General features: G+C 40.0%; 1 protein-coding gene across 1 annotated transcript in view; it reads right to left on the minus strand.

Moving 5' to 3' along the window:
- Positions 1 to 21,417, minus strand: part of ankfn1 (ankyrin repeat and fibronectin type III domain containing 1) — a 91,390-nt gene that overhangs the window by 44,163 nt on the left and 25,810 nt on the right. Inside the window, exons 4-8 of the mRNA XM_063003939.1 lie at positions 20,241 to 20,435; positions 10,135 to 10,248; positions 9,720 to 9,817; positions 8,162 to 8,252; positions 2,393 to 2,500 (exon numbers count right to left, since the gene is read on the minus strand). Coding sequence (XP_062860009.1) covers positions 2,393 to 2,500; positions 8,162 to 8,252; positions 9,720 to 9,817; positions 10,135 to 10,248; positions 20,241 to 20,435 — 606 coding nt within the window. The remainder of the gene's footprint in view (positions 1 to 2,392; positions 2,501 to 8,161; positions 8,253 to 9,719; positions 9,818 to 10,134; positions 10,249 to 20,240; positions 20,436 to 21,417) is intronic.

A 21,417-nucleotide genomic window follows, 5' to 3' on the forward strand; every position in this document is an offset into this window, starting at 1 on the left:
TCACTGTGGACCTGAGAACATACAAATGCTTAGTTATTGTTTTATATCTTTGCTCTTATCTATGTCTTGCCACGTTTTTTTGTCACAGAGATCCACAGACATGTTCTTTAAACTTCATGGCTTAATTTTTAGACTGAAGATGCAATTAAGTTGTGGGCCTTTACAGACCAAGGTACTTTTACTCAACTTTCACCGTGGTTATATTTCATATCAAATAATAATAATAATAATTGTTATGTTGGATAGTTAGTAAAGTTAGTAAAGCTAGTAAAGTCTTAAAACTTGATGATTTAACTTGTTACGACATGTAAGAAAGAGAGGCAAAGCTAAACTTTTACATAATAGCAAAGGATCTACATTTATCTGACACAATATAACTAATCATTAACATTTGCAAAAATGCATGTTCTCCCTGTGTCTGCGTGGGTTTCCTCCGGGAGCTCCGGTTTCCTCCCACAGTCCAAAAACATGCAGTCAGGTTAATTGGAGAAACTGAACTGCCCTATAGGTAAATGGGTGTGTGTACAGTGTATCACAAAAGTGAGTACACCCCTCACATTTCTGCAAATATTTCATTATATCTTTTCATTGGACAACACTATAGACATGAAACTTGGATATAATTTAGAGTAGTCAGTGTACAGCTTGTATAACAGTGTAGATTTACTGTCTTCTGAAAATAACTCAACACACAGCCATTAATGTCTAAATAGCTGGCAACATAAGTGAGTACACCCCACAGTGAACATGTCCAAATTGTGCCCAAAGGTGTCGTTGTCCCTCCCTGGTGTCATGTGTCAAGGTCCCAGGTGTAAATGGGGAGCAGGGCTGTTAAATTTGGTGTTTTGGGTACAATTCTCTCATACTGGCCACTGGATATTCAACATGGCACCTCATGGCAAAGAACTCTCTGAGGATGTGAGAAATAGAATTGTTGCTCTCCACAAAGATGGCCTGGGCTATAAGAAGATTGCTAACACCCTGAAACTGAGCTACAGCATGGTGGCCAAGGTCATACAGCGGTTTTCCAGGACAGGTTCCACTCGGAACAGGCTTCGCCAGGGTCGACCAAAGAAGTTGAGTCCACGTGTTCGGCGTCATATCCAAAGGTTGGCTTTAAAAAATAAGACACATGAGTGCTGCCAGCATTGCTGCAGAGGTTGAAGACGTGGGAGGTCAGCCTGTCAGTGCTCAGACCATACGCCGCACACTGCATCAACTCGGTCTGCATGGTCGTCATCCCAGAAGGAAGCTGACGCACAAGAAAGCCAGCAAACAGTTTGCTGAAAACAAGCAGTCCAAGAACATGGATTACTGGAATGCCCTGTGGTCTGACGAGACCAAGATAAACTTGTTTGGCTCAGATGGTGTCCAGCATGTGTGGCGGCGCCCTGGTGAGAAGTACCAAGACAACTGTATCTTGCCTACAGTCAAGCATGGTGGTGGTAGCATCATGGTCTTGGGCTGCATGAGTGTTGCTGGCACTGGGGAGCTGCAGTTCATTGAGGGAAACATGAATTCCAACATGTACTGTGACATTCTGAAACAGAGCATGATCCCCTCCCTTCGAAAACTGGGCCTCATGGCAGTTTTCCAACAGGATAACGACCCCAAACACAACCTCCAAGATGACAACTGCCTTGCTGAGGAAGCTGAAGGTAAAGGTGATGGACTAAACCCAATTGAGCACCTGTGGCGCATCCTCAAGTGGAAGGTGGAGGAGTTCAAGGTGCCTAACATCCACCAGCTCCGTGATGTCATCATGGAGGAGTGGAAGAGGATTCCAGTAGCAACCTGTGCAGCTCTGGTGAATTCCATGCCCAGGAGGGTTAAGGCAGTGCTGGATAATAATGGTGGTCACACAAAATATTGACACTTTGGGCACAATTTGGACATGTTCACTGTGGGGTGTACTCACTTATGTTGCCAGCTATTTAGACATTAATGGCTGTGTGTTGAGTTATTTTCAGAAGACAGTAAATCTACACTGCTATACAATCTGTACACTGACTACTCTAAGTTATATCCAAGTTTATATATAGTGTTGTCCCATGAAAAGATATAATAAAATATTTGCAGAAATGTGAGGGGTGTACTCACTTTTGTGATACACTGTATGTGTGTGTGTCTGCCCTGCGCTGGATTGGTGCCCATTCCAAGTGTTACTGTGTGCCTTGCGCCCATTGAAAAGCTGGGATAGGCTCCAGCACCCCTCTGCGACCCTAATCGAATAAGCAGTTAAGACAGTGAGTGAGTGATTGAGTGTTCACAGCTAATGATGTTTACATATTTAAATTGGCCAAAAGTGCATACAACATTTGCATAAAACTAAAAGCATAAACAATAACATTAAGGGTATAAAATAGTTGTTGGTGTGCCGGTGTGTTTGTACCTCCACAGCTGTAGTGCTGGTGTGTGGCGCGGACCTGCTGGAGCAGCCTCTCCATGGCCTCAATGTGGCCTCTCCTCCGGGACTCCCTACCATCGCTCTCCTTCCAGTCTGACACACGCACACACACAGTTCATATTACACCTCTGAGATTTTGTTATTTTGCCCTCTGAAAAACCATCTGCCCTCAGTACAACCACAGAGTTTCAAACCCACCATGGCTTAACCACAAAAGCCATAGATGTTTGGGCAAGATTTATCAAGAGTAACTCGTCAGAGGTTAGTAATTTAGTTACAGTGCAAACATTTTTAATTACAAATTACATATACAGTCATGACCAATGTATATACAGTCATGGTCAAAATACTGGCAATGTTTTTTTTCTCTCATAGGCAATTGTTGCAATTGCAAATGCTTTGGTATTCTGATTTTTTTTGGTTTGTTTGCACTGGAACAACACAAACTGATAAAAAAGTCAATTCTGACACCTCACAAAGAAAAATAGACTACAAAAAATTACTGGCACCCTCAACTTAGTATTTATCACAACCAAACAATAACCTACATATTAAAAAAATCTCTATTGGAAAGCTGGACCACTCTTGCATTACCAACTCCAGGTCTCTCAAATTTAAAGTGTGCCTTCTCCTAACTGCTGTTTTAAGACCCCTCCACAGGTGTCTGATGGTATTTATATCTGGACCTATTGCTGGCCACCTCAGAACTCAACGTTTCAACAATTTTCCTAATCCACTTCTGGGTGATTGTCTTGCTGAGGAACTCTGACAGAGAACCAGCTTTTTGACACAAGGCCCTACATTGTGCACCAAATTCTTTGGCAGTATTAAAATTTCATGATGCCAACCAAACAGTCAAGGCATCCAGTGCCAGAATCAGCAAATCAAATACCAAAACATCTACATTTACATTTTTGGCATTTAGCAGACGCTTTTATCCAAAGCGACTTACAGTACAGCGACAGTATATAGTCTAAGCAATTGAGGGTTAAGGGCCTTGCTTAAGGGCCCAACAGTGGCAACCTGGCAGTGGTGGGGCTTGAACCAGCAGCCTTTGGATTACTAGTCCAATACCTTAACCACTAGGCCACAACTGTGCCCCTAGTTGTGGGCACAGTCTACACATCTACAAACCTTTACCATGGTTGACTGTAGGGACTGTGTTCACTTCTTTAAAGACCTTGTTTTATTTTCTGTTAACGGTACAATGATTAGCTTTCCCAAGAGCACTTGTAGCCTAGCGGTTAAGGTGCTGGATAAGTCAAAAGGTTGCTGGTTCAAGCCCCACCACTGGCAGGTTGTCACTGTTGGGCCCTTAAGCAAGGTCCTTAACCCTCAATTGCTTATACAGGATACTGCCACAGTCGCTTTGGGTAAAAAGCCTCTGCTAAATGCAGAAAATGTGAATGTAAGAAGATTTCATTTGGTTCAGAGGGCATTCGCACAGAAGTATTAAGGCTTCCTCAGGTGAGTTCTGGTAAACTCCAAATTGGCTTTTTTTTTTATCAGTGAGATCCTCCTGGGTCTTCTACCACAATGTCCCATTTTAGACAAATGATGAAGGATAGTGTGAGCTGACACTGTAGCCTGTGTCTGTAAAGTTAGGACTGAAATGAAACATTATTATATTAAACAAGGTTCATTATCTGCCATTTCAATAATCCTTTATTGCAATCTTCTTTCAATTTTTCTCTACATTTCACTTCCAAGGACGTCAGCTAATGTACTAAATGTACTTAATGACGACACAGGAGACTGAAATTGTCTATTGCTGGACATGTATCCTTGAGATTGTCCATGCTTTTGCACAGTTATTCAAAAAGCTTCTAAAGAGTTATTGTTCAGATTTTGTATTCATAGTCATTCAAAACTTTGTAACTAGTGTTGTTAACCAGGGCAGCTATACATGTACAAACATCTAATAAAAATAACTGATAAGATGGTGTCAGAGAACTTCTAGATTAAAACTTACTGAGCTCTTGAACACTAGTTAATTTACACTAGAAGTATTAATACATAATCAATTACTACTTAGAAAATGTAGATTTGCTTAGCGCATGATTGCCAGTCATATTTCAAGAATACTGCTAAAGTAGTATGTTACTGGTTGTGTACATGGTGTACGTGATAAGTAGAGCGTCAATTGCATTGAATGACCTCCAAAACCCAGTTCTAGCTGGTTTAGACCAGTTCCTATGTTCTAGCAAAGAAATCTCTGTTAATGGTGGAATCTTCCACTGTCCTACAAGGTCACTGACTGAAGAATATAAGGATGTTTAGAATTATTATTATGGTTATTGCATTCACAGAGCCTCTGTGTGAGATTCTGTCAGTGTGATCCTTCTCTGCAGACAAGATTAAAACTCTTTTCTACTCACAATCCAGTCTTTGAGGTATTTAATTAAGGGTTTTTCCACCACAGGTGTTGCATATTTATTTATTTGCATTTGGTATGGTTAAGTATGGTGGGGAACTTGCAATGGTATGGGCAGAAATTTAGTAAGAGCTATTAACTCTACACTCACTGTCCATTTTATCAGCTCCACTTACCATATAGAAGCACTTTGTAGTTCTACAATTACTTACTATAGTCCATTTGTTTTTTTGCATGCTTTGTTAGCCTGCTTTCACCCTGTTCTTCAATGGTCAGGACTCTACCAGGACCACTACAGAGCAGGTATTATTTAGGTGGTGGGTCATTGACATGGTGGTGGTGTGTTAGTGTGTGTTGTGCTGGTATGAGTGGATAAAACACAGCGGCGCTAATAGAGTTTTTAAACACCTCACTGTCCCTGCTGGACTGACAATAGTCCACCAACCAAAAATCCTCAAGCCAACAGCGCCCCGTGGGCAGCGTTCTGTGACCACTGATGGAGGTCTCCAAGATGACCAACTCAAACAGCAATAGATGAGCGATTGTCTCTGACTTTACATCTACAAGGTGGACCAACTAGGTAGGAGTGTCTTAATAGAGTGGACAGTGGATCCAGAAGTGGATTGGGAGAATATCATGTGGTCAGATGAAACTAAAATGGAACTTTTTGGTAAAAACTCAACTCGTCGTGTTTGGAGGAAGATGAATGCTGAGTTGCATCCCAAGAACACCATACCTACTGTGAAGCATGGGGGTGGAAACATCATGCTTTGGGGCTGTTTTTCTGCAAAGGGGACAGGACGACTGATCCGTGTTAAGGGAAGAATGAACGGGGCCATGTATCGTGAGATTTTAAGCCAAAACCTTCTTCCATCAGTCAGAGCATTGAAGATGGAACGTGGCTGGGTCTTCCAGCATGATAATAATCCCAAACAAACAGATCGGGCAACGAAGGAGTGGCTCCGTAAAAAGCATTTCAAGGTCCTGGAGTGGTCTAGCCAGTCTCCAGACCTCAACCCCATAGAAAATTTGTGGAGGGAGTTGAAAGTCCGTGTTGCCCAGCGACAGCCCCAAAACATCACTGCTCTAGAGGAGATCTGCATGGAGGAATGGGCCAAAATACCAGCTACAGTATGTGCAAACCTGGTGAAGACTTACAGGAAACGTTTGACCTCTGTCATTGCCAACAAAGGTTATGTTACAAAGTATTGAGTTGAACTTTTGTTATTGACCAAAAATCCTACAATGTGATTTCCTGGATTTTTTTTCTCATTTTGTCTGTCATAGTTGAAGTGTACCTATGATGAAAATTACAGACCTCTCTCATCTTTCTAAGTAGGAGAACTTGCACAATCAGTGGCTGACTAAATACTTTTTGGCCCCACTGTAGTTATTAATGGTTTTCATCTCACCATATACAGACAAAACTTTTCTCATTTTTTTCTCAATATTGGAGATTGATTTGACTGCTTTTCGTCTTTTCTGCTTTTTTTGACTGTGTACCTTAGTTTGTCAGACTACCAAATCAGACCCACCAAGTGATGTTTAAAGCTCAATGAGCCACTAGAGAATTGCAACCCGCAGCTTAAAAACAGCAGTTAAAAAGACAAATCACTACACATACGCTCAATGCAAACAGGATTAACCCCTTTCTTAACATTAAAGGTTTAAGATTATGTTTATACAGAAAGTTTACAATTAAAACTCCAGGGTTATAAAATGCTTCATTTATAAGGCTTAATATTAACACTGAGTCCTTATGATGATTGATTTGTCACATGATGTACAACTAGAAACCGGCAATGAGATGCCTGCCGGCTTTTCTTCCTCATCACTGCATTAAATAAAGCACCTTGAAGCCAGATGTATTGAATAGTAGAAGCAGAGTGCGGTAACTAAGTCGTGACAGGCCTGTAAAAGTAGTGAATGCATTTCAGGTTATTTTGAATAAAGCAATAAAAACATTCATCTCTGTCTGAATTCTGACTTAATTACAAATGTACTATAACCTTCATGAACGTTCTGGTTGTAACAGTCGTGCTGACCTTGTCCATGTATAAGATCTTCAAGGATAAAAGCTATGACTATATTCCAAGCTGTGGCCACAGAGACGGTGCACCTAGCTAGCTAGTACATGTGTTGTAAGATAACAAAAACAGCACATAGGAAAGGAACTTCATCTTGACTTTACTAAGTCACGAACGTTAGGTGTGGATTATTAAGCTGATCATTAAATGGTAACGTAACAGAGATCTAACACATATAACTTTATATTTCAGATTTAAAAATACCAAATTGTTGATGACAGACTTGTAGGACCAGTCAAAAGTTTTTACATTCTTTGAACAATGTCACTTTGTAAGATGACGAATAAGAGACATAAAACCTAGACCTCTGTGTTGTGGGGGATTGCTCATACACATGTCCATATTTCAGGCAGATAAACTGTGGCGAAAAGTATGTAGACATGCCTCTTAATTATTAATTTAAGGTGTTTTAGCCATGCCTATTGCTAAGAGAAATATAATTTTAATTATTTAAAATAGATCCAACAGTTTAAAGAAGGTCCACACTAGTGTCCTTAACAGAGATCTGACCTCAACTGCATTAAACATTGAAGAATGTAGGTGTAGATGTAACTAAAAGTCTACACTACAGAAGTTGGAAGACTTCAGAACTGAAAGATTTTCTTTTTAAATACTCATCATAACAAAACATCATAAACCAGACTTTAGGATTGAAGCTGTTCTGTAGGTAAATCTGGCTTTGCTCCGTGTTAAATCCTTTATATTAATATAACATTAAAGACATTTCCATTATTTTGTCCAATCCCTTTATCTGAAGCAGATTTTTTCCATGTTTTAGTGATTGTTTGTACTTATTAATTTATTAGAATTTTTACATCATTTGGTTACATTCATGACAGGACAGGTAGTTACTCTTTACTCAAGATTCATCAGTTCACAAGTTTAATGTCAAACACAGTCAAGGACAATTTTGTATCTTCAATTCACCTCACTTGCATGTCTTTGGACTGTGGGAGGAAACCCACGCAGACACGGGGAGAACATGCAAACTCCACACCGAAAGGACGTTCCTGCTGTGAGACCAACTGAGCCACAGATTGTTTGTACTTAACAGGTATCTAAAGCACCAAAGCAATCTTACAGTGCCATTAACCAATCACCTTTTTAAGTGGTAAGGTCACTGGCTCAATTAACTTTTTTAAATGGGAGGGTCACTGTCTCAATTGCCTTTTTTAAGTGGGTTGGTCACTGGCTCAATCACCTTTTTGGTGGCTAATGTGCCACTAAACAAAACCCAGTAAAACGAACCACACACTTTACAATATCTCTATGTTTGAACTTATGTTTACTTACTGGAGGGATTAGCACAAGAAGGTGTAGAGGGTTGTAATGGTCCCCAGCCCTTCATGTTGTAGGCAGATACCTGGACGTAGTATTTCATTCCCTTTAGGACACAAATGCAAACAAAGAAGAAAGTTGGTTCTTTTATTTACTGCAATAGAGTAAATGTTTTTGTTTATTTTACACTAGTCTACGTTACAGAAGTTTTTTTTTTATATTACTTGGCATCATTTTGCAGGGTAAAGGTAAAATAAATGTATAGGCAGTAATTACACACACACTAATCAGCCATACATTAAAACCACCTCCTTGTTTCTACACTCACTGTCCATTTTATCAGCTCCACTTACCATATTGAAGCACTTTGTAGTTCTACAATTACTGACTGTAGTCCATCTGTTTCTCTGCATGCTTTGTTAGCCCCCTTTCATGCTGTTCCTCAATGGTCAGGACCCCCACAGGACCACTACAGAGCAGATATTATTTGGGTGGTGGATCATTCTCAGCACTGCAGTGACAATGCCATGGTGGTGGTGTGTTAGTGTGTGTTGTGCTGGTATGAGTGGATCAGACACAGCAGCGCTGCTGGAGTTTTTAAACACCTCACTGTCCCTGCTGGACTGAGAATAGTCCACCAACCAAAAATATCCAGCCAACAGTGCCCTGTGGGCAGCATCCTGTGACCACTGATGAAGGTTTAAAAGATGACCAACTCAAACAGCAGCAATAGATGAGCCATCGTCTCTGACTTTACATCTACAAGGTGGACCAACTAGTTAGAAGTGTCTAATAAAAGGTAGGAGTGGACCATGAGTGGACATGGTATTTAAAAACTCCAGCAACACACACTAACACACCACCACCATGTCACTGCAGTGCTGAGAATGACCCACCACATAAATAATACCTGCTCTAAGGTGATCCTGACCATTGAAGAACAGGGTGAAAGCAGGTTAAAATAGTATGTAGAGAAACAGATGGACTACAGTCAGTAATTGTAGAACTATAAAGTGCTTCTATATGGTAAGTGGAGCTGATAAAATGGACAGTGAGTGTAGAAACAAGGAGGTGGTTTTAATGTTATGGCTGATCAGTGTAAATGTAATGAAGAAACATCTCATCCTGAATTTCTTCCTAGTATAAAAATAATTACTTAGAATAGCATAGTGGGATGATGGGAAAAGCATGTGCCCGTCTACAAACAAAAGCATCTGCATATTTCTCCACTTATTATTCTGGATTATATATTATCATTCAAGCTGTACATTCCACCCACATATACATTTTTAAGATCTAAGTAAATCAGGGCTGTAAAGTCTACATTTGCTTTATACTATATACTGTATATATAAAAGCAACAATGAATGAAGACATGATTTCCTGAGAATAAATATATATATATATATATATATATATATATATATATATATATATATATATATATATATATATATATAAATAATTATTCTCAGGAAATCATGTCTTCATTCATTGTTGCTTACACTGACCTCGTGATCAGCTTTTCAGAGAAAAAGAACAAGACCTTTAAATCAAGTATTTTCGCAATTACCGTAGTAAGTGCTGATATTGTGTACTTCAGAGACTGAAGATTCTCAAGGATTTGTTCTCCCGCTAACAAAGAGAAATCTTTCAGACAGCTCCACTCCACTGCCAGAAATCCGAACCACACAGAAGAAACAAGATGAGAGCATAGATTAATACAAGCTCAGGTGAAAAGGATATGTCGATAATTATATTGCTCTAGCAGAATAAGTCCATGCCCTAAAAAGCAGCATAAAACTAAAAGAATATATTGATTGCATTTACTCAGAAGACATACAACTGCTTCGTGTGCTTTCATATGCTTTGAAGAGTGAGAATGAGAAATCTATTGTCAGTGACATTTTCGCTCAGGCTGGAGCGAGATGTGTTTTTGCAGATAACAGCCACAGCATGTATCATGATGCAAAAGAGGAAATTCTTACCTTTGTATTTTGTAACCACAGCTGAATTCATGCTGGACGGCTCCTGGAACGTGACAATGAGGGATGTGCTGCTGCTTACAGTTAGATGCACAGATGACGGAGCCTCTGGAACCTCTGCAAGAAAAGGTCAAAGTTCAACTATGGAACTATTGGAAAAAATAATACCATGCTTTGAAACCTTGTTTGGAAATCTATTCATTCATATTAACCACTTTAAGCTGATCTGGCTTGCTAGGGGAGGCAGAGTGGCCCAGGAGGTAATGTGGGTGATGTATAATAACATCGTTTCTGGGGACCTGGTTTAAACCTCGCCTCTGGAGTAAATTACCTCTAGGTATAACAGTTTTCTCCCAGCTCCCTGTGGACTGGTTACTCAAAATTTTACCTAGGTGTTAGTAAGTGTGAGGTAGCTTGTTGTAGCAGCCTATTACAGAAACACTGACTCAGTGGTAGTCCAGGCCAGACACCTTAGGCTTACTCACTCATTCACTCACCAATCCACTCAGCTCATGTTTTTGGAAAGAGAAAGAAAAATAGAGTACCATGAGAGAAACAACACAGACCAACATGCTAAACCATACTGAGACATTAACCAGAGGTGAGGATTGAACCCTGAAGCAGTGTGGCACAAGTTCACTTCTGGGGTAGCACAAAGCAAGAAGGTCCTGGGTTTGGTTCCCAGGTACAGCGAGCTGGGTCCTTTCTTTGTGGAGTTTGCATGTTCCCCTTGTGTCTATGTGGGTTTCCTCCAGGAGCTCCAGTTTCCTCCCACAGTCCAGAGACATGCAGTCAGGTTAACTGGAGTTAGTAAAATTGCCCAGTGAGGGACTGGCCCCCTGACCATGGTGTTTCATACCTTTCTCCAAAATGAGTTGTACCCATCGTGACCCCTTATAGGATAAAGCAGTGGTAGAACAGACAATAAATGAATGAAGGTAGGTCACTTCCTCTAACACTTCATGGCTGGTGGTGTCTACTGTAAAGAGATTTCCACTCCATCATCACACTATATGGGTTAAAGGATGCAGATCCCTATTTAGTGAGTACATGTACTCAAGTCACACCCAATGCTAACAGTTGTACTGTATATGCCTGTAGTATAGCATAATTTGAAGAAAGCTCTTTTCTACCCCCCATCCTCCATAAAAAAGACATAGTTTGACAAGTTTGTTGAGGTGGAACTCAAGTGGCCTACACTGAGCCTTGCCCTCAACCCCACTGACCACCTTTTTTAAATAACTGGAATGTCTATTGAAATGTCTTTGCTCATTTATCTGAGTGGGTACAAATTTCCACAGACACACTTTAAAGTGTGTGGATAGTCTTTCCAGAGGGGTGGATGTTATCACTGTTATAGCTGCAAAGAGAAGCCACTCCATATTACTGAATATAGTTTTTGAATAGGCTGTCGAATACAGAGTTGTTCACTCTTTGCTGATTTAACAGACTCTACTCTTCTAAAAGGAGCTTCATTGGATTGTAATACATGGCCTTGGCTCAGGTCACTGTAAGGAGGGTTTTAACCTGTGACTGAGCCCTAACCTGCATGACTGAGCCCTAAACCTAACCCCAATGAGCACTGTTGGGATTTCCACAGACACACTTGTAGATAGTGTATATAGTAGTGTGTAGATAGTCTTTTCAGAAGAGTGGAGGTTATCACTGTTATACCTGCAAAGAGTTGCCAACTCCATATTAATGAATATAGTTTTTGAATAGGCTGTCAAAAACACAGTTCTTCACCTCTTTGCTGCTATAACAGACTCTACTCTTCTAAAAGGAGCTTCATTGGATTGTAATACATAGCCTTGGCTCAGGTCACTGTAAGGAGGACTTTAACCTGTACCGGCATGACTGAGCCCTAAACCTAACTTCAGTGAGCACTGTTGGGATGGCTTGGAATGTCTTTGCTCTTTTGTCTGAGTGGGTACAAATTTCCACAGACAGACTTTAAAAGTGTGTGGATAGTCTTTTCAGAGGGTTGGAGGTGATCACTGTTATAGTTGCAAAGAGAAGCCACTCCATATTAATGAATGAGTTTTTGAATAGGCTGTCACATACAGAGTTGTCGAATACACCCCTTTGCTGTTATAACAGGCTCTACTCTTCTAAAAGGAGCTCCATTGGATTGGAATACATGCTCAGGTCACTGTAAGGAGGGCTTTAACCTGTAACGGCATGACTGAGCCCTAAACCTAACCCCAATGAGCACAGTTGGGATTTCCACAGACACACTTTAAAAGTGTGTGGATAGTCTTTTCAGAAGAGTGGAGGTTATCACTGTTATACCTGCAAAGAGTTGCCAACTCCATATTAACAAATATAGTTTTTGAATAGGCTGTCGAATACACCTCTTTGCTACTATAACAGACTCTACTCTTCTAAAAGGAGCTCCATTGGATTGTAATACATGGCCTTGGCTCAGGTCACTGTAAGGAGGGCTTTAACCTGTACCGGCATGACTGAGCCCTAAACCTAACTCTAATGAGCACTGTTGGGATTTCCACAGACACACTTTAAAAGTGTGTGGATAGTCTTTCCAGAAGGGTCGAGGTTATCACTATCACTGTAAAGAGTTGCCAACTGCATATTAATGAATATTGTTTTTGAATAGGCTGTCAAAAACGGAGTTCTTTACGTCTTTGCTGCTATAACAGGCTCTACTCTTCTAAAGGGAGCTCCATTGAATTTTAATACATGGCCTTGCCTCAGGTCACTGTAAGAAGGGCTTTAACCTGTTATGGCATGACTGAGCCCTGAGCACTTTTGGGATGGCTTGGAATGTGCCAAATATATGAGGAGTAGCTGCAAAGTGAGGGGTGGATTATGAATTTAAAATGGGATATCCACCAAGCTAATGGTGAGATGTCCATATACTATTGGCTATAACGTCTGATATGAAAATAAAGCACTCAGCCCAGACAGATTGGTGTACACAAATTGTACATCTTGATTTAAATTGAATGATTCTTTCAGTCCAAATCTGTAACCAGGAAAGTATGTAAAACAGATTTCTGCTACATTCATATTTGAGGTGAGACCCAATATGGAAGAAAAACAACGAATGTTAAACAAAACCGTCAGGACTAAGAGCAGATTTCACATGTAGTGTCGATCGGCTTTGAATCTGACTGCAGATGAATGATGAATATGACATCATTCCCAAATATGGCCGCAGTGGTGACAGATCAAACATGGAGCCATGGTGCAAAAGAGCTGCCAGCCAAGGAATGACTCATAGTAGTTTTAACACTTGAGGTTAATATTTTTAGCAACGGACAGTTTTTTGAGCCTTCACGCGTTTGGCCCTGCAGACGAGCTTGTTATTAAATCTTGGATTGCAAGCGTGTTACTACTAGCAACTGCTAAATGTAAATGTCACTAATGGAGCCTGAATTAATTCCCAATGATACTTACATGCACAAGGACCATCAGTGTGGAATTATTAATTAACACTTTAACACTGTTACATTGTCTGTAGCCTGAATGAAATTTTACAGGGTGGGAGGACGTCCATCAATTGTGTTTTCCGCTCCAATTTCAGCAGCTCATTCAATCCTGATTGTTATTCATAGATTGCCATTCCATGTTCTGCTTAAAAACAGGTTTTGCCAAGTGGGATGGAAAACAGTTGTTTACCATACAGTTTGTGCATGTGATAGACGTGGCAAAATGTGGACACCCACTTCAACAAGTACATCTTACTGCCACGCACTGTGCAATCCACATAGACAAGCACTAGCAGTAGAATAAGACATACTAAAAACGGATAGTCAATTCTGGAAAGCATAAAAATTCAATAAAATATTAAAATTATTAAATAAAATTAGTAATAATTATTATATATTATATTTGCCCTTTTTGCATATGCAGTATGCTGGCGGAACAAAATAAATCAATCTAGTATAACCCATTTATTAAAAAAAAAAATATATATATTTTTTTTAATGCATTTTCTCCACATTTTCCTCCCGATTTAGCGCACTCAATTTTGTCTTCCGCTGCTGAGAGATACCAGATTGCATCCAAGGAGAGCACGTCACTGTACATGCCTCTTCCGACACATGTACAGCCCTCCTCTTCTCACCCCTGCATTCTGCACATGCGTCTCTTCCGCCAATCAGGGTCCTTACACAGCGTATGAAGAGCCACCCACCCACACATAGTCCGGCCCCCACCCTGCAGATACGGTGGCCAATTAGTATCTGCTGCAGGCACTGCCAATTATGTCTGCCAGATGGCACCCAGCTGACCGGGGGCAACACCGAGCCTCGAACCAAGGATTTCAGAAACTTGGTGCTGGTGTGCTAGCGGAATATCCCGCTGTGCCACCTGGGCACCTATCTACGAAGATATGATTATTATATTTATTTTTATATTATATAATTTATATTGTGTTAGCTTATGACATGACATCTCTATAGCCTGCGTAGCACAACTTAAGTGATGCATTGATTTAGTCAATTCAAATGTGTACATAATAAAAAGATAAATACATTAACACTATGACAGATGCTCAGGGAACCAAAAATGACAACTTTGGGTGGGGTTTGAACCAGGGACTAGTGATCACAAGTTAAGTACATTAACTGAGCTACCAGTACCCACTAAATGTAAATTTTTATATACAATTGTGAGCAGTTTAAAGTTAAAGGTCTTGATCAAGGGCCTAACAGTGGTAACAATGGCAACCAACAGCCCTCTGATCACTAGTAATAAACCTTAATAATCAAGCTACTACACTCCTGTGTATAAAGTACACATAATTGGTTCCTAACCCATTGTCAGACAGTACATGTTTATTTACTTAATTACTAAATTACACCTAGGGACACTTTAAAATAGCTAATCTCCCATTACTATTATAATAATAATTATTATTATACTATATTGATCAAGCATCATTTTGTAATATTAAAATGCAGCAAAGACCCCAATGCTACGTCAAGAACTGCTTGGGTGGTTTAAAGCACCGTCCCATTAAAGGCAGAAGTGAAAATGCATACTAAAAATATGAAAATGTATCTAGGTCTAAATATCAACATAAAACAAATGGACAGTTATAAAGGTATAAAGTTCTATGTTTTTAAACATTTGGGCTGTTTTTTATATTTTTATTTATTTATGCATTTTCTCCCATTTTAGCAGAGTAAATTTTTCTTCTACTGCTGGGGGATCCCTGATTGCAGTCGAGGTGGGTATATTGCTGCTCACGCCTCCTCCGACCCATGCACAGCCCTTTGCGGAACCCTTTTTTACCACTATGCACAGGCGCCTCTCTATCTGCCAATCAGGGTCCTTACACAGCGTTTGAAGACCCCACCCACATAGTCTGGTCATCCCGCCCTAGCAGAACCGTGTCTGATGAAGGCACTGCCAATTATGCCCGCTAGATGGCACCCAGCCGACCGGTGGCAATGCCGAGTTTCAAACTGAGGAGTGCAGAATCTCAGCGCTGGTGTGCTAGTGGAATATTCCACTGCGCCACCTGGGCTGGGCTGTTTCTTGATGCTAATGCTTACAACAACATAAATTAAAATAACAATAATAATAAAGCATTATTGTTAGATAAAGCAATAAAACATTTGTATCATTTGCCTCCACACTAATATATAATTGTGTATCAACAGCATAACTGTGATAACTGACTAAGTTTATGTTGAATTGCTAATGCAGGCAACAACAGTCATTTTGCCAACAGTTTAGGAAGGCCTTTTACATATTTTATGGCAACGCCTCCTTAAAATAACACTGATTTTTTAACACCTTTAAAAAATCAGTCCAAAAACCTTAAGCTATATAAAGCTAAAACCTGGTACTGAGAGTATTAAGGTTCTCTCACTCAACATCTTAATCCCTGATTTGGTCTCTTTAAAGCTGAACTATTTGTATCCCAAGACACAATGAGCTACTTACACCACCATTAGCTAGGCTGAAATTCTTTTTATAGCCTTCTGCAAAAAATGGGCAATCTTTTAGCAATTTGATCTTCAAGAGCGTCTGTGCCATAGCATGACTGATTTGTAATAGCTGCCTTGGCAGGTATTTACACAGAAAAGACCACAAAAGAGGGCTGGTATAACAAGCAATCAATTTGCGGGCTCAAGGGTCGTTCCAGGGAATTGTTTCTGGGAAGCCAGAGACTATGATTTTAATATGTGACGGCCAATTTGTAATTCATACAGTTCAACATGAACCAAAGCTTATGAATACAAACTGCTGGTACGGGGTGGATAAGATTCTGAGGCAGTGATACATAACAGTCTTAATCATTAAGGGTAATCATAAACAATACATCAGTGAATATGGGGGAGGGGAGAGAAAAAGAGAGAGAGAGACCTCCAATCTGTAGAGATAATTACGGTGGCCGAGAAGTGCAAAACAAATTTACATTTCAGAAAACAAAATTACAAAAAAACAAAAACAAATTTACACCGAAAGCAAAAACAAATTTACAAGTGCTTGGGTACCCAGTGTTTGTAAATTTGTTTTGGCATATGTAAAAGTGTTTCAGCACTTGTAAATTTGTTTTCGGTGTATTACACAGGTTATATTGCGCACACACCGCGTTACTAAGAATAAAAGTGAACACTACTTAATATAATTAATTAAACAGCAGTTTCCTTCTGTTTTATACACATCACACTGTCTCCCATCGATAAAAATACGGAACAAAGCGCGTCCTGTATCAGTTCAATACTGAACGCGGCGTTTAGTCTCCAGATAAAGAAGGATTCTGTATTTTACGGGATGGTTGGTAACCCTGGTTTGATTGTCTCTTATATAGTGAGGGAGATAAAACACAGCACCAAAGCTTCATCAGTCCCGCACATTCCTGCTGCTTTAATATAATATAAGAGTCCAGTGTTACAAAAGTGAAACAAGCTTCAAAGCCTCGGTATCAAATGTTCCGTCTCTAATAAACAATGTTTTGTCCATTTTGTGTTAATTATTTTCATTATTTCGCTTTTGTTGTTCTTGTGGGAATTCCTTAGATGTTTAGAAGAGCGGACGGTAGATAGAGATGCACACGCCACGTCTAAACATCTGCACAAACTATCTAATAACTATCTAATTCCACAAGAAAAACAATAGCGGGTCAACTGGATAAAATGATTTCCACGAACTAGACAAAACCTTGTTTATCGTTACCATCACAAACTCCGTTCACTTTACCGCTGAGAAACAGTTTGATTGACAGCAGGTAAGCAACACGCACTTCCGGTTTATTGTACCTACCCTTTCCGTCAGAAATGTGCGGCCGGGAAGTGCAAAACAAATTAACATTTTAGAAAACAAAATTACATATGCCGAAAACAAATTTACAAGTGCTGAAACACTTTTACATATGCCAAAACAAATTTACAAACACTGGGTACCCAAACACTTATAAATTTGTTTTTGCTTTCGTTGTAAATTTGTTTTTGTTTTTTTGTAATTTTGTTTTCTGAAATGTAAATTTGTTTTGCACTCGGCCACCGTAGATAATCATCAGAATCAATATTAAATAGAGAAATGGACTGAACTGATTTTTTAAGGTTAACTGTTTGTAGTTAAAGCTAACAACATTCAGATACAATATTCTCTTGTTGGTGTGTGTATGTTTGAACTGATTTTTAAGCCAACTGTTTGTAGTTAAAGCTCACAAGCTCACCATTTAAATTCAAAATCCTCTTGGTGTGTGTGGGTGTGTGTGTGTGTGTGTGTGTGTGTGTGTTTGTGTGTGTGTACCAAAGCCACGTCTCCAACCCACATGCATGCAAGCTGCTTAGATTTTATTGACAGGCGTGTAGAATGCCTCAGAGCTGATTGACTAAATATTGCCTGTCACCCCTATTGTTTTTCTCATTTATGGAGCTTGGCACAGCCACAAAAACCAGGAGCCATAATTCTAAAGACGTGTACAGTCATCTTGAACGTACACATGTCCAAAGAACTCCTAAATAATCCTGCAAATTCCTTAGTTCCTGCGCTTTGGCTTCAATTACAGAACAGAAACAAAATCCTCATATGTTGGCAGAGAACTGTTCACATTTAGTAATGAGTCATGATAATGTTTCTGTTTAAACAGTCCAGAAAGAGAACGCTTTACACTTACTCATGTGACTCATAATAGATACATAGACAAAAACACTTAATCGTTTACTCAGAAGTCATTTGTCTTCGACTGCCTATGACATGAAGGTGTAAGCATACAGAAAACATGCAGACATAGTTAAGCCAAATAAATGAACAAAAATAGAAATAAATGACTAAACCACTTTGCAAACTGTGCCATGTGTTGCTTTTATACAACAGATGCTATTCATAGCATAATGTTTAATCCTAAGAGAAATGAATACTGGGCGGCACAGTGGTTCGGTGGGTAGCACTGTCGCCTCACAGCAAAAAGGTCCTGAGTTTAATCCCCAGGCGGGGAGGTCCGGGTCCATTCTGCGCGGAGTTTGCATGTTCTCCCTGTGTCTGCGTGGGTTACCTCCGGGAGCTCCGGTTTCCTTCCACAGTCCAAAAACATGCAGTCAGATTAATTGCCCTATAGGTGAATGGGTGTGTGCAAGTGTCTGCCCTGCAATGGACTGGCGCCCCGTCCAGGGTGTTACTGTGTGCCTTGTGCCCATTGAAAAGCTGGGATAGGCTCCAGCACCAACGACGACCTTATTTGGATAAGCGGTTAAGTGAGTGAGTGAGTGAGTTAGTGAAATTAATACTGTATCTCCATGTTGAAACTTTTGGTATTTAATGCCTGCTGTGTTTTCATATTTATTGTGTAAGGTGCTACATAAATACCATTAATTTAAACTTAATATTTTTCAAATATTTTTATGATCCACATTAATTTATTTGTAAATTAATGTCATCATCTTTGCATGAAAAATTCTTATATCAGGTAACAAATTGGTGTGCAATGTTTCAGCATAGCATAAGTGCAAAGAAATATTTATAAGCATGTTTCATATACACCAATCAGGCATAACATTATGACCACTGACAGGTAAAGTGAATAACACTGATTATCTCTTCATCATGGCACCCGTTAGTGGGTGGGATACATTAGGCTGCAAGTGAACGGCATTGTGATGGCTAGACGACTGGGTCAGAGCATCTCCAAAACTGCAGCTCTTGTGGGGTGTTCCCGGTCTGCAGTGGTCAGTATCTATCAAAAGTGGTCAGGTGGTAAACCGGCGACAGGGTCATGGGTGGCCAAGGCTCATTGATGCACGTGGGGAGAGAAGGCTGGCCCGTGTGGTCAGCAGACAAGCTACTGTAGCTCAAATTGCTGAAGAAGTTAATCCTGGTTCTGATAGAAAGGTGTCGATAGGGCATCTGATGGATGTGCTGGACAAACAAGTCTGATCCATGGAGGCCCCACCTCGCAACTCACAGGAGTTAAATGATCTGCTGCTAACATCTTGGTGCCAGATACCGCAGCACACCTTCAGGGGTCTAGTGGAGTCCAGGGCTGTTTTGGCAGCAAAAGGGGGACCAACACAATACTGTATTAGGAAGGTGGTCTTAATGTTATGCCTGATCATGTACGTTCACATCAGATTCAGGTCTTAATCATTTTGATTATTGTATGGTAGATCTAACAGAATAAAATCGGATAATCTGAAAATCTGAATGTTAAGTACAAACCACATTTCCAAAAAAAAGTTGGGACATTTTGTAAAATGTTATGAAGAATCTGTGATTTGTTCATTTTCTTGAACCGTTTTCCAACTGACACAATGAACAAAGAAATTACATTTTATTTGCCAATCGTTGTTCATGTAGCCGCCCAGCCCAGCCTGATGGCAGAGCTGAGATTCGATAAGATGTATTTAAAATCCCAGCTCTGGTGTGCTAGTGTATTTTACTGCTGCACCACCTGAGCGGCTTATAAATATTTTTAATTACAAAATACAATTAAGTTGGTCAGTGATACATTTGTATTTCTGTCAGTAAAATAAAGAGCCAAGAGAGAATAAGCCAAAATGTCCCAACTGTCCAGAAACATTTTCTTAGATTTAAACATAGCAAAGCAAAATACTAAAGTAAATACATAAAACATTTTGACTGAGGTCCACTGTCTTTCCAGTAAGAAAGTTTGTGTGTACAGCACTTACGTGCATGCTCGAAACCAGTGCGCATTCGCTTGTAGAGCTTACACCTCCACTCCCAGGCCTTGAGCTGCTTCTCCTTGTCTGAGGTGTCTAGACTGAGGCTCTCTCTCATCACCTGTGTCGAAAGCTCGCTCGCCCTCCTCTGAGCCTCCTGCACCAGTGCTGAGAGATGAGCCTCGCGGCTCTCCTGGCTCACAACTGCAGACACACAACAGCTTAATCAAACCACAGCCTTGATTTCACAAGTGCAGTTTCAGAACATCTACAAAAAGCTTTCATTTATTTTGTATAAGTGTTTTCATTCATCTCTTTCTTAAAGGTAATTCAGATATGAAGTGGGAAAAACATTCTGTATTTGAGACCAAACAAGGTGCAAGAAAGACATGAGAGTCAGTTGGAAATGTATTATGTAAAACTACTCTAGGTTTTTTTTTTTTAAAAAGCACTTTATTGATACACCGTTTTAATCAATTCAAGTCAAATCTAATTTATTTAAACAGCACTTTTTCTGTAATAGTCTGAAAACCTAGTTTTCCTAGTCCCTAGTCCCAAGAAGAGCTGTCTAAATTCTTAGATACCTTAAAATGTTGCCTACTAGGTGCCTTATTTCGAAGCTAAAAAATGACTGAATGACGAGGGAGTACTCAATGCTTCCTTACAGCTGAATGCAAACCCAGCATTCAGTGTGGCACAACTTCTCACAAATTATGAATATGTAGTTACTCATTACACAAGGTTCATCAGTACACAAGGTTATATCAAACAGTCAAGGACAATTTAGTATCTCCAATTCACCTCACTTGCATGTCTTTGGACTGCGGGAGGAAACCAGAGCACCTGGAGTAAACCCATGCAGACATGGGGAGAACATGCAAACTCCACACAGAAAGGACCCGGACCGCCACACCTGGGGATCAAACCCAGGACCTTCTTGCTGTGATGCGACAGTGCTACCCACTAAGCCACCGTGAAGTTCTTTTCAAATGTAAATAAATTCTTATTGATTTTTAATTTGTATAAAGGTGTGAAAATGTAATTTATTTGATAATTCGGGCTTGTCAGTGACAATTTAGCTGTTTTCGGTACACAGAGGGAGATGTTAGCTGGCATGTTAGTGGGTTGTGTCGCCTCAGTCCATTGGTTTGAACAGCCAGAGCCTAACTGTTAGCTTAGTAAGTGG

This window comes from Trichomycterus rosablanca, chromosome 10 (assembly GCF_030014385.1).
Source record: "Trichomycterus rosablanca isolate fTriRos1 chromosome 10, fTriRos1.hap1, whole genome shotgun sequence".
In the NCBI taxonomy this organism is placed as follows: Eukaryota; Metazoa; Chordata; class Actinopteri; order Siluriformes; family Trichomycteridae; genus Trichomycterus; species Trichomycterus rosablanca.